General features: G+C 41.7%; 1 protein-coding gene across 1 annotated transcript in view; it reads right to left on the bottom strand.

Moving 5' to 3' along the window:
• The window catches only part of LOC115477536 (lipoxygenase homology domain-containing protein 1-like), a 428,353-nt gene that overhangs the window by 315,878 nt on the left and 98,664 nt on the right, over positions 1-13,811 (bottom strand). The window contains exons 11-12 of the mRNA XM_030214471.1: positions 12,301-12,464; positions 4,593-4,818 (exon numbers count right to left, since the gene is read on the bottom strand). Of these exons, the coding sequence (XP_030070331.1) occupies positions 4,593-4,818; positions 12,301-12,464 (390 nt within the window). The remainder of the gene's footprint in view (positions 1-4,592; positions 4,819-12,300; positions 12,465-13,811) is intronic.

Below are 13,811 nucleotides of genomic sequence, written 5' to 3'. Positions count from 1 at the left end.
TGCTAGGCCATGTCCGGGGACTGGCATTGAATTTCCAGGTTTATGAAGCCAGCTAATCCATAGCCAGTTGTGTGCAATATTCAGCACTTAACCGGCTATGGGTTACCACATAAAGGGGCCCTTTTATAAAGCAGAGGTAAGCCCAATGTGGGCTTACTGCATACCAATTTGGAGTTACCGGCAGTAGTTCTAGCCCCAGTGTGCACCATTTCCTGCGCTGGGGAAAATAGGGCTCAATTTTTTTGCATAGCGGTTACCTGGCAGTAATCAGTATACCGTCGGGTTAGCATGGGAGCCCTTACCACCACCTCAATGGGTGGCGGTAAGTACTCTTCCCCGCATGGCCACATGGTAAGAACAATCTTACCATGTGTATTTTTGCATCCTTTTTACCCATTGCGGTAAAAGGGGCCTCAGTGCGCAGCAAAAACAGCCGCTGTCACTACTGCAGCTTGGTAAAAGGGCTCCAAAGATAGAACTGACTTTTATATGGTTCTATTTATGCAGTTAACCTGGCTGGTTAAGTTTTGCACTTAACAGGCCAGTGCTGACTCCGCCCCCAGACTGCCCCATAAAATAGCAAGTTTAGAGTTCAGCGAAAACAGATTTTTTTTTAAGCAGCACTAATTGGTTAAGTGCAGCTGAAAATGACTGGTTAACCCTGAACAGGTGATTTAACCAGCCAGGAGCACTTTCTGGCTTGTTAAATTGCATTGAATATCGACCCCTATAACTCTGCTTCCATTCTGCCTATGTATAAGATCTTAATTTTAGGTCGCAATTGATGCCACATGAAACCAGAAATGAAGACAAGAGCCTGACGGTTTTGCTTTAAAAATCTGAAATGCATCATGTAAAATTAGTCTCGGGGGGAAGTATGGATACATCCAAGTTCACTTAGATGTGTTTGCAAATAGATGTATTTGTTCATATAAATAATGTACACGCCAGTGAACCACAGACTATTTGCCAATTCGCAATGTCAAATGTCCAGATGATCTTGCACAACTAATTTGCAGGTAAAGATCTCAGTTCTGCCAGGATCAAACTACACAGGGAAAATGTATGAGAGCAACATCGAGCAACGCATGCAGGACAGCTGTTGTATATTAATTACACTAATTACCTTAGAATTCTAAATTGTTTTGTTCATATTTATTTCCTTTGAATGTATGAAGAATTTTTAGAGAAATGAACTTCTTAGTCGGTGCTGTTTTGTTAGCTTGCTTTTGAACATCATTGCCAGAAGTAATTTGCTATTTAGCAGAGGTGAGACTCCCTGACTGCCTCCATCCTGGCTTAGGTTTAGACAGAATGTTCTATATCGAAGGCACCAGCAAGCCTACAGACATAAAACTACCTGCTGGTTGGTGATATACTGTCTAACCCTCAGTGCCAGGAAATGGGTTTTATATACTTATCAAGTAAAGATTCATCAAACAACCAACACTGTGGTAGAATACAATTCTGTTCTGATCTTTTTTCCATAGAGCATTGACTTCCAACTGGTTACATGCAGAGTAGTTATGGGGATCATGGGAGCTTTGCTCACCCTCCTCCCCCCCCCCATACTACTGATGCTGATACTGAATTAACTCCCCTCCTCCCAGTGTTAGTCTGACTTCCCTACTCCTCCCCTCCCCCAACTAAATCAGGGAAACTACACCAAAAGCATGCATATATCTCTGGATTATACTGTTGCTAGTATAGAGAAAGCATAGAGCATAAGGGGGTCAGATTTCTGCTCCTGTATAAATGCATTACAAATGAGTCTATGCAGGAAATGGGAAGAGAAATGATATAGCAGTAACAGAGGTCAAAGACAAGAATAAACCATGAAAGGCAAATAACAACAGCTCACAGACAAATAGGGAATATTATATTGACCCCATTCCAAAAATCGCTGGGGGCAGATTTGTCTGAGGTCACCAATTTTCATCCTGTGGCTAGTATTCCATGGCTAGCTAAGTTAGTAGAAGTTTTGGTGGCATCTCAGGTTATGTCTTATAGTTCCCAATGCGGTTTCCATCCTTTGCATAGTACAGAATCATTACTTGTAATATTAGTAACAAAGGTCAAGAAACTTTAAATCATAATGTTCCTTCTGTGCTGTTACAGTTTGATGTTTCTGGAGCGTTTGATACAGTGGATCATACTCTTTTAATCAATAGATTGAATGAGATAGGTTTGTCTGGAGTTGTTTTGAACTGGTTTACAGGTTTTCTTAAGAACAGACAGTCCTGTGTTAAGAAAAATGGAGAATTTCCTAAGAATTGGAGTCTGGCTTATGGAGTCCCTCAGGGCTCGCCATTGTCACCCACATTGTTTAACATCTTTACGAGCTGCTGGGGGACATCTTAAAATCTTCTTTACATTATGTTTCATCCTATGCTGTGATATATTTATTTTGGTTCCCTTAACATTGCTGAGAGTTTGATTGTAGATTGTATTTAAAAAAAAACCACATTATTGTGGGCTTCGCAAAATCTCCTAAAACGTAATACTGCTAAAACCAAATCATCGTATTTTGGCACTTTGTCAGCTTGCATTCCTGCACCCTGGTGTTGAACAAGCTTCCCCTGCTCTGGTTCCTGCTTCCAGGCTGGATTCCCCTTATCCACCTGAAGCTCTCTCTCATTCTCTGTGGACACTTATAGGAGCAGCAACTGCTCCTTTGCTTAGCCTGCATTTATTTCTTTTACTTCAGGATTCCCCCCCCCCTCAATGCTCCCAAGGGTCCTGATGGGGGTATGGGCAACCAAAGATCTCGTGTACCTCACTTCAATCCTTTTTATTATTTTCCAACTCCACCCTTGCTGTCAATCACCACAGGGAACCACTTTTATCTCTGCAACTTCTCTGCCAACCCCTCCCCTGGGCAATCCTCCAACTTTCTCTCCAGCCCACTGGCAGGGACCTCCCTTCCCCGCCCCCCAGGGCTTCTGGAAAAATCTATCACTGCTGTTATGGCAATAACCATATCATGGGGTATTACATATGAAATGTTGCTACTAATTGGGTTTCTGCCAGGTACTTGTGACCTGGATTGGCCACTGCTGGAAGCAGGATACCGAATTAGATGGACCATTGGTCTGACCCTGTATGGCTATTCTTATGTTCACAAAGAGCATTTGGGTCATTCAATAAAATGTCATGTTGTCATTCATTAACAGATTCCATATGGTTTGTCATTGGCCATGGCCAACTTCTTGGTGTTCATCCCTCTCCACTACATATACGTTTTCTGGCTTCCAGGAAACTGTTTCATACCTGTCCATCAGTAGGCTGCTGTTACCAACTCTAAGGTAGATATTTTGAGTTTAAAAATGGGATTTAAAAAACTGAGAAAGAAGCTTCATGGTACTGTATCCTCAGTAGAGGCTGGTTCTGATAGACCTTGAATCTCAGAATTAAAGATGGTAGCTTAAGAAAAATGTTATTGTTAATTGTTTGATTTTCAACAAGCTGATCTGAGGGTGAGACTGATATGGGGTGAAGTAGTCAGGGGTGTGTAGTTGATAAATGTTTGCTCATTATTACTGGACTGATTATTTGTATGCTGTTGTTGCTGGGTGTTGTGTTTAGATGGGTGGGCCAGGAGATAGTTCTGATTTATATGTGAATTTTGTTTTTTAATTATTATAAGCTGTTTTGAATTTTGTTAAGAAAGAAGGCATCTAAAAATATTGAGGACAACATTCAGTCAGGTACCAATTTTAAACACTGACCACCATTGCCAAAATTATGCCCGGATATTCAATGCCCAGCCATGTCCAAACATTGGCATTAAACATCTGGTATATGCAGACAACTGGCACATAACTGGATAAGTGCCAAAATTCAGTCCTTAATTGGTTAAGTTGTGCAGTCCTATTTGGCCAATTAACTTAACCAGTTAGGTGGTTAAGAGCTGACTTTGCCCTAACTCCACCCCCAGACTGCATCCAGAATACCCACCTTCTGCTTTGGTGGTTAGAGGGGATATTCAGCAGCTCTATCTGGGTGTGCTGCTGAATATTCCCTTGAGGCCTACTCAGCACCAGTTAACTGGACAAGTGGTTCTCTTACCCAGTTAACTGGCTTTGAATATCAATCCCATTGCAACTAAATGGTTTAGTTTACAAGTGAATCTGGCCACATATGTGTGTAAATGACCTTTTTTAAGATATCGACTGGTGCAGAAGTATGCATTTTAAAATGATGACACATACTTTGCTTGTGTGCATGCACTGGGATGAAGTTTGGGTGGAGTAAAGGAAGAGCACGTAAGTATCTACATAGATTAAAATGCTATAATTTATGCTTGCTCTTGACAAATAGTAACATAAACATTTACACTAGCTCTAGGGCTGGTATAAATGCCCAGGTCTTCCACTTAATCTAGTATTTTATAAAGATAAGAAGGCACCTCCTTGTCTTTATAAAATATGCTTCAGAAAGGTACCTTAAATGGTGCATTAACAAGGCACCCCTTAAAGAATTATGCTCAGAGTGTAGCTTTCTTCAGAAGTGCTTTGCCGAATCTAACAAGGATGGATATCACATGCCTTTCATACTTTTTACATCTCTCAAGTTAGATATCATGTACATACATGGCAAAGGGTCTTTCTTCGACGCATTGATAGCAATTTCCCACCAAGTGTCTCCATCATCTCGCTCCTCAGCAAGCCATCTGTTCACAGGAAGATACATCTCTTCATCTGACTCTGAAGTCATGTCTTGAAGTCGAATTTCTTCTAAATACCAACCCGGATTCTTGCCACTGTTGTCGTGCCCAACACGGATTTTGTACAGTTGGCCAAGATTTTTCAAATTAACCTTTAGCACAAAAAATAAATATACAAGAAGAGTGAGATCTTGTTGAAAAGTTTCCATCAGCAGAAAAGGGCTATTGTAAAGTTTTGTGGATGATCTTTGGAGTAGTACTGTGAGTCTACCACTCAAGAGAGGCACCATTTTGGAGGAGGTACCAACTTCAGTAGCAGCGGGGAGGAACTCCTGCCAGCGTCAGCTGTAATATGGGATAGTCAGAAAGAGAAAGGTGATGGGAGTTGATATACCACCTTTCTGTGGTTACAATCAAAGCAGTTCACATATTATATACAAATACCCACTCTGTACCTGAGGCAATGGAGGGCCAAGTGACCTGCCCAGAGTTACAAGGAGCTGCAGTGGGAATTGAAGTTCACCAGGATTAAAGCCCACTGCACTAACCACTAAGCTATTCCTCCATCAAGGGGAGGTCCTGGGGAGATGATGGGGGGGAGGGAGTGGCAGGGCTTTTGAAATGAGGGTGAGGTTTTCATGTTGGGGTGGGGTTAGAACTGGGATGCCAGGTGGCTTGATGGGGAGGGCAGAGGACTTGTGTAGGGAGGCGTGTACCTTGTGTGGGGGGCTCTCACTAGAGTGGGAACAGGGAGATCATGGACTGTACCAGTAGTACAGCTGCACTTACTGCCTCTTCTTGAAGTGGTGATGTTTGGCTATGCTTGCGTGGTACTGACCCAAGTGCTAGCTGTCACAGCCGGCTGCACCTCTGCCCACCCATGTCATACCCAGATCCTGTCCACTCCCACATTAGACAGCTAACATGAGATTTGTATAGCAGTGGCTGCCTTTTTAATGCAGGACACAGTAGTGCGGGTCTGTGCTACCGTCTACCAAGCAGTAAACCTAGCATTTTCTGATTAATGAAACTTAGTAAAAAGGTCCCTATGTTATTCAAACAACATTAGAAAGGCACATTTGGCATAACTTCATTTTTCTCATGCTTTTTAGTAACTGGGTTTCTGAGAGTTGGTCTTACATACATAGATGCCATGAAACATTTCAGGAAATTATGACATCATAATGCAAATGTTCTGGACAGTTTGGGACAACACTACTGGCTCATAATACAGTGTATGTCTATAATTACAATCATTTTGCACAGAGCCGGGAGAATATTTTGTTGTGGAACACATTTGGTAGCACTTTTACAAAAGTACAATATGCACATTGACAAGTGCTGTCATTTCATGAGTGCAATAACTGTTACCATACTGGCATGACAGCATATGATTAGTTGCATTTTAACTGCATACTAGGTTAGGAGCGAGAAATGGGCGAGTTATAAGTGGAGTAGGGGCATCAACTGCACACTGCAATTAGCACATGGCTAGGCATTAAGAGGGCAATTCTGTAAATGGGTGTCTACATTTAGGCATCTGGAAGGCATCTCTCTGGAGCCTACACTATAAAGGAAAGTAGGTCCCTATTTTCCTTTATAGAATACTAGCATAGCAGGCCATATACATACATATAATTTAGGCATGGCCACTTATACCAGTCAGGCTCACATCTAGATTGGTAAAACACACACAGAGGGATATTTTCAAAAGAACATCCAAATCAGAATTGGAATGTCCTGCTCATAACGGCCAAAAAAAGGTCCATCTCACAGCAATTTTTAGACAGGAAAGACATCCAGGTATCCTGTTCGAAAATATGTAAGGACATTCTTATGTTGGAGATGTGCATCCTGAACAACCATTTTATAAACTGAAACATTTAAATTATAAATGGGGAGGGGGGGGTGTGAAACAAGGCACATGGATGTCTTGCAGCATTCTTATGAAAATGGCCACATAGACATCCTTGCAGAACAGAGGAGTAGTCTAGTGGTTAGTGCAGTTAACTGTAAACCAAGGGTCACAGGTTCAAATTCCATTGTATTATTTATTTATTTATAAATCTGATCCCTCTAGGAACAGAGAAATGCCTACTGGATCCAAATGTGCACCACTTTAATACCCTTCAGGCTTGCAGGCTATATATCTTTAGGTACAGTAAATATTTTTCTGTTCCTAGAGGGAGCCCCAGGGAAAAAAATTAATAGAGTCACGTTGAGATTTGAACCTGTGTCCCTTGGCTTATAGCCCACTGTACTAACCACTAGGCTACTTCTCTCAGATGCTTACTACTTTCTTCTGAATGGATATAATACCTGCAACTGACACAGAGCCTGGCTTTCCTGTCTAGTTTCACTTTCAGTGGAAAGGGAAAGCGACAGCAATCACTAGGGGATTTAAGAGAGGTCATGTCTTAATCCCTTCAATGGTCAGCTGCTCAGTCGGAGCACCTTTTTGTAACTGGGGTATGACTGAAACAGCTCTAGATAAAAACATCCTTCTTTTTAGACATTGACATTTCTTCTGGTTCGAAAATTGCTGTTGGACATCCTACTTTTGGGCTCTCCCTAGTCCCACTCAAAACATGCCCCATTGCTATTTGGATGAACTGCAGTGTGAAACATCTACATTCTGACTTCCAAAATCAGAATTTGGATGTTTTTAGCAGCATTTTGTGGCATCCATCTGCTTTGAAAATGAGCACCATAAAATATAGTATTCTATAATTTAGATGCATAACTGTGCTCTGCCTCCACTCCACCCATGTGTATGCCCACCATCAAACTGTGCACCATTTTATAGAATACCGCATAACCAGATAATTGTCATTTAAATGCATATGTGCACATATGCCAGTATTTTGGTTATTTACATGCATTCTTGGTACATAAATGTTGATGCCCACTTTAGAGAATTACTATCTAAGGAGGTAGTTCTTACCAGGAGCTGCCAAGATTAACGTGGCAAAAACATGTGTAAATGCCAGTATTCTAGTCATTTATGTGCATAAGTGGACACATTTGTAGGGAAATGACCATATTCCAGCTTTGTGTTATTCTGTTAGCATGTCCCAATCTTCAATGGCATGTACTTTGCAAGTGGGCCTTCATAGTGGTGTATTTAAACTAGGTGTGTCTGTTGCGTACACACCCCCTGTCAGACCCAGCCCCCACCCTCACCATAAAATCCTCTCTGTTGCAGTCTTCTCCCAGATAGTGGAACTGGCATTCTTAGCCTGCCTTTGGCCTGCACTGGGACTTCCTCCCTGAACCACCCTGCCCCTTCTGATGCAACTTCCGTTTTTGTGAAGGGCAGGACAGTTCAAGGAGTAGGCCGCAGGCAACGTACGAGTGCCACTGTCACTGCCCAGGTGAAGAATGAAGCAGAGAGGATTTTAAGGTACGGGGGGGGGGGGGGGGGGTGGCACAGGAAGCTGGGGGACACATCCCTGCAAGGAATTCCTGTCTACACCACTGGGCATTTGGGTGGAACATGGGCAGGGTGCACAAATAAACATGCAAATTGTAGGATACAATCTTGGCATGAGCAATTTCATCAACTCTATGGTGTAAATGCTCATGCCTAAAATACAGGCACTTATTGAACTTTGAAGTCACCTGCTTTTCTTTACAGAATAAGCTCCAAATAGATATGTTTTTAGTGCTTAAAAATAAGAAATCTCTTTATAGAATTATCCTCTGTATGCATCTGAAGGACATGCTGGGCACACCTCCAAAGGTTACCACACAGCCTCTGCACTTATCGCATATTAAAATTTGCTTTTAAATTGCAATAAGTGCGAAAACGTATCGTAATCCAGTAAAAGGGTCCCTTGTTGAACAACAGTAGTGACTACAATCTAAGCATGAAAAGCAGGGTATCAAAGGGATTGTCCACTGGCACCCACTGTCACAACACAAATTAACAGCAAACATACACACACAAAAAAAACTGCACATGTGAAAATGCATTTGCAAGAGAAACTGAAATGAGTTTCAGCTGCAAAGGAACATGAGTATACCACATTCTTAAGCAATATTCTGAATGATTGGTTCATAAGGAGCTGATGAAAACAACTATAAAAACAAATCCATGTCAAAACACTAGTGCCTCGATAACTGAATCAGTTGTAAGAAAGATTCATGCATAAAAAGGCAGTGAAAAAAAATGTTTTTTCATGTGTTCAATATTCTAATAGACACATAAGGGCCTTTCTAATAAAGCTTAGCATGTGCTGACAGAATTAGCGCACGTTAAATGCTAAGAAGCCCATTTTACATTAATTTTATAAGAAAGTCCTTTGAACCTGTAAAGTTTAGGCTATTAATTCAGGCATTAATTTTATCCAGTATAGACTGTTGTAATGCTATCTCTCTCCTCTTCATGTTCAATTGTGAAGCGCTGCGTATGACTGGTAGTGTTATAGAAATGATTTATAGTAGTAATAGTAGTAGTAGTAGTATCTGTATTGGATGTTCTAAAACTGTGATTAAACATTTACAACTTAACAAAAAAAACAAAAAGGCACACAACTGCTTACAAAACAGTAGATAAAAAACAACAAAGCAGTGGAATCAAATGCATTTATTGGAACAATACCCGACGTGGCCACGTTTCGCCCTCAGGCTGCGTCAGGGGTACAAACTATCAAAAGTGTATGTAAATATATCATACACACTAGTAGTTCCAAAAATCTAGTTCCATTTATCTGCTACTTCCAACTGAACTGATATGCATTAGCATTCTTTAAATATATTTTATTTTTGTTACATTTGTACCCCGTGCTTTCCCACTCATGGCAGGCTCTATGTGGCAGGCAATGGAAGATTAATGCATATCAGTTCAGTTGGAAGTAGCAGATAAATGGAACTAGATTTTTGGAACTACTAGTGTGTATGATATATTTACATACACTTTTGATAGTTTGTACCCCTGACGCAGCCTGAGGGCGAAACGTGGCCACGTCGGGTATTGTTCCAATAAATGCATTTGATTCCACTGCTTTGTTGTTTTTTATCTACATTTACAACTTATCCAGAACATGGCTGATATATTTCGCCTGCAGATTTAATTGAGCTACCTCGCTGCTATAAGAATTGCATTGGCTTCCTGTGAAGCACAGTTTAAGCTTTGAAGAAACAAAAGGGGTTCGCAGTTTCCACAAAAATTCAACAAAAGAAGGAAGTGGAAAACACAACTTCAAGAGATCAATCCGAGACACAGGGTGAGATGCTCCAGGAAAGCTTTATTAGGACCCTACACGGTCCGTGTTTCGGCTTTTAAAAAAGCCTTCATCAGGGGTCGATCAGTGGATGCACAAAGTGTATACTGATTGACAATGGAGCACATGAAATATCGTCTCTGAGTAAAATAAAGTGTACTGCCTCGTACCAACAGATTCGATTTGAAATAGTTTGAAAAGGTTTGGCGCCAAAACTCACCCAATCTAAATAGCGCTATACTAAAACTTTTCAAAAGCCGAAACACGGACCGTGTTGTAGGGTCCTAATAAAGCTTTCCTGGAGCATCTCACCTTGTGTCTCGGATTGATCTCTTGAAGTTGTGTTTTCCACAGTTTAAGCTTTGCCTATTGTTTTTAAAATTGTGAATGATGATGGTCCATTGTATTTAAGTGACTGGATCACATTTTTACATGGAGGTTTTGATTATAGAACTCAAAATCAGGTGCTGTTATGTTTTCCTTCAGCAAAGCAGATTACATTGTGGAGATGGTTTGATTCTTCCCTTCATTATCGAGCAGTTTCAGTATGGAACTTGTTGCCTTTACAGATTGGTGAACTTACAAATTACTTGGAATTTTGAAAAGCTCTTAAAACTCTGTTATTTCATAAATATGTAATACCGGCTAAAACTAGATAGTGTTAGGCTTGAAGATTGTAATTCCTGGACTATTGTTGCCAGTTTTATATATTGTAATTCGCATTGAACCAATCTGGTATTTGCAGAATAGAAGACTTGTGTAACATAACATAACAGAGAAATATTTCCAGACAGACATCCCTGTGCCTTGTTTTTCTCTGTTTATAGTTTAAAAGTCTTGGGGTTCTGTTTACTAAGCTGCGCTGTATGCGCACAAACCTTTTAGTGTGCACTAAAAATTAGTGCATGCTAATGCTAAAGACACCCATAGGTATATAATTGGTGTCTCTATCATTAGCGCATGCTAATTTTTAGCATGCGCTAAAAGGTTAGCGTGCCTACGGCATGGCTTAGTAACAGGGCCCTTGGATTGTAAAAAAATTTATTTTATAGCATTTAGCACACATTAACCCCCCCCCCCCCCCCCACCTCCATGTACAAAGCCATGCTAGCGGCTGCTGTTGCAGTAATGCCAACACATCCTATTCACTTTGAATGGGCTATGTCAGCATTGTCGTGCAGCAACCACTAGTGTGGGCTTTGTAAATAGGAGGGTAATTCTGTTAGTGCGCAGTAAACTTTAGTAAAAGGGCCCCATAGACATGATCCCATGAAGACACAACTTGGTCCTACTATGGGAAAAAAAACTCTGCTTAAATTCCATAAAATATATTAAAACATATCATTTTTTGATGTAGTACAGTCCCTTAAATTTTTGTACATACAGTATAAGCAAACCCTTGATTCATAGAAACTTGGATAATGCTTACCACCTACCTCCCAAGGCATCTTTGCTTTTTAAATTTTGTAGTCATTGGAGGGAAGTCTGTGAATGGCACTCAAAAATCAGTACCAAAAAGGATCAGCGCTAAGCGATATTGTATAAAGTGCATATGCTCTAATAGAATAACGCTTAGTGCCAATTGCCATGACCAACTCTGGGCGCCACTGCACTCAACCTTTTGGAATGCTCACCCATGCCCCTCCCATGGCCACATCCCCTTTTGGATTGCAAATCCTAATTGGTGCCATGCTCAGTTTCAGTTTAAGGAACGTGCAGGATGTTAGGACTCAGGAAGACAACAGCAGTGCAGCACAGATCAGCAAAGTGCCGGAGACCGGCACTGAAGAAGGCTTCGGCTGGCGGGGGTTGGTGGCGGCAGTGGCGACCAAGGGGGGGGTCGGAGTGGTGGGGGAGGGTAGGAAGTGCCGGGGAGGGGCGGCAGCGGAGGGGGGGATCAGAAGTGGTGGGGAGGGGTGGCGGCTGGGGCTAAAATGTGCCCCCCCCACCTTGGGCTCTGGACCCCCCTCCCACAGAAATCTGGCTAAGCCCATGGTGTGCGTGTGTGTGTGTCTATGTGCCGCCCACAGCTGCAACTGTGTGTGTGTGTCTGGGAAGTCTACAGCTCTAGCACAGAGGAGCAGGTGTAGGGTAGTAAAATCTACTCTCATGTTGCTGTGCCTGGGATCCTGTTCTCCAGAGTCTTTAGGATTTACTGTTTATATATGTATATAGGAATGCTTGCTGTGCTGTTTCTCTGTCCTCTCTTTTCTGTCACTGTTGGCATTCTTTTCCAGTTTTTATATTGCTTTTTTTTTATTGTAAACCGCCTAGAACTCAGTCTGAGTGGTATATCAAATTTTAATAAACATGGAAACTTGATTATTTAAAGCTGTAATAATTCTTGGCAAATATTTATGTTGCACATTTGTTTGGGGGATATTTTCGACTGCTTTCTTAAAATCATACCTTAAATGTATCTTCACTGTTGGGCTTAAACAGGTGATATTTTCCAGATCCTAAAATAATAGGGCCGGAAGACCCTTTTTCTCCAAAAGCGTAGAGGTACACTGTTGCCTCTGTACCTGCATTTTGCACATTTCCAGTCACAACCACAATTTTCCAGTCACCTTCTGTAGAAATAAGAGAAGTAACTTCAAAAACAGAACTGGTAGCCCTGGAGCACATCCACTATTTTATTTATAGTGATGAAGAGAGTTTACGTGTTTTTTATATGACAACAGAACCAATAAACGTTTTGGAGGGGCCATTCATTCATTTTGGTGTCTGGAAACATACAGGCAAATAGCTATTTGCAAAGCCTGGCTATTTGCTATTTACTGCTGAAGCCAAAGTTGCATAGATGAAAATAAAATTGCTCTCCCAGGACTTTCTACATATTGCCCACCCTTTCCCCAGGCAAAGATATACTGAACATCAGTGCTAAGTTCCTAACTTCTATTCCCTACGCTAAATCCCCCCTCTTAGCATCCACTATTTATGCTTCTAAATTTAAGAGTTTCGTGAAATTCTGAATAACTATGTATGCACAGCCCTAGTAAATTTTAAAAGAGGCCAATCTGAGCATAACTCTCAAAGGTAGGAGCATAAACCCTTTGAATATCAGATCAAGGGTTTTGATGGAGACAATATTTCCCTTTGAGGGATTTGTTCCTTTAATCTTCTTCTTCCACAGGAGGTTGGCATGAACACAAGCTCACAACTCTCACAGGGGGTAAAGTCTGTCTCTGGCTTCCTACAAAGGACAGAGATAACAAAGTTCCCCTTCTATTCACTTGGGGGCCCTATTACAAAACTATGGTAAAAGGGACCCTGCACTAGCAGCAGTGGCCACTTTTGCCATGTGCCAGTGCCCCTTTTTACTGCAGAGGGGTGAAAAGGCCAAAAATAAATTTAAAAAAATACCGTGCAGCCATATCGAGGGAGGGAGGGGACCTTACCACCACCCATTGAGGTGGCAGTAATGGGTGGCGGTAAGGGCTCCTGCAATAACACGGTGGTATTAATTTTTTAAAAAGTTCTGGCAGTGTCAGAAATGCTGTACGCTGGAGGCAGAACTACTGCCAGTGGCCGCGTTGGGCCAGCGGTAGTTCCAGGTTGCCATGCGGCCACCCTTTAATAAAAGAGCCCCTTGGTGAGCCCATTTAAATAGAACAAGGATTCACAACAGGCAAAGTTAGAATCTGTGGGGTCTTTTTACTAAAGTGTGCCAAAAAATGGCCTGCGCTATTATAGATGCATGTATTGGACGCGAGCAGGTTCATTTTTCACCGCGCCTGCAAAAAAGGCCTATTTTTTCGCAGAAAATGGACGTGCGGCAAACTGAAAATTGGTGCATGTCCATTTTCGGCCCGAGACCTTACTGCCACCCATTGACTTAGGGGTAAGGTCTCACACGTTAACCGGGCGGTAATCATCAGCGCGTGTACAATGCCGATTACCATCCAGTTAGTGCTGCA

Source organism: Microcaecilia unicolor, chromosome 1 (genome assembly GCF_901765095.1).
Source record: "Microcaecilia unicolor chromosome 1, aMicUni1.1, whole genome shotgun sequence".
NCBI classification, from domain to species: domain Eukaryota; kingdom Metazoa; phylum Chordata; class Amphibia; order Gymnophiona; family Siphonopidae; genus Microcaecilia; species Microcaecilia unicolor.
This window is presented reverse-complemented; position numbering and strand designations above follow the sequence as displayed.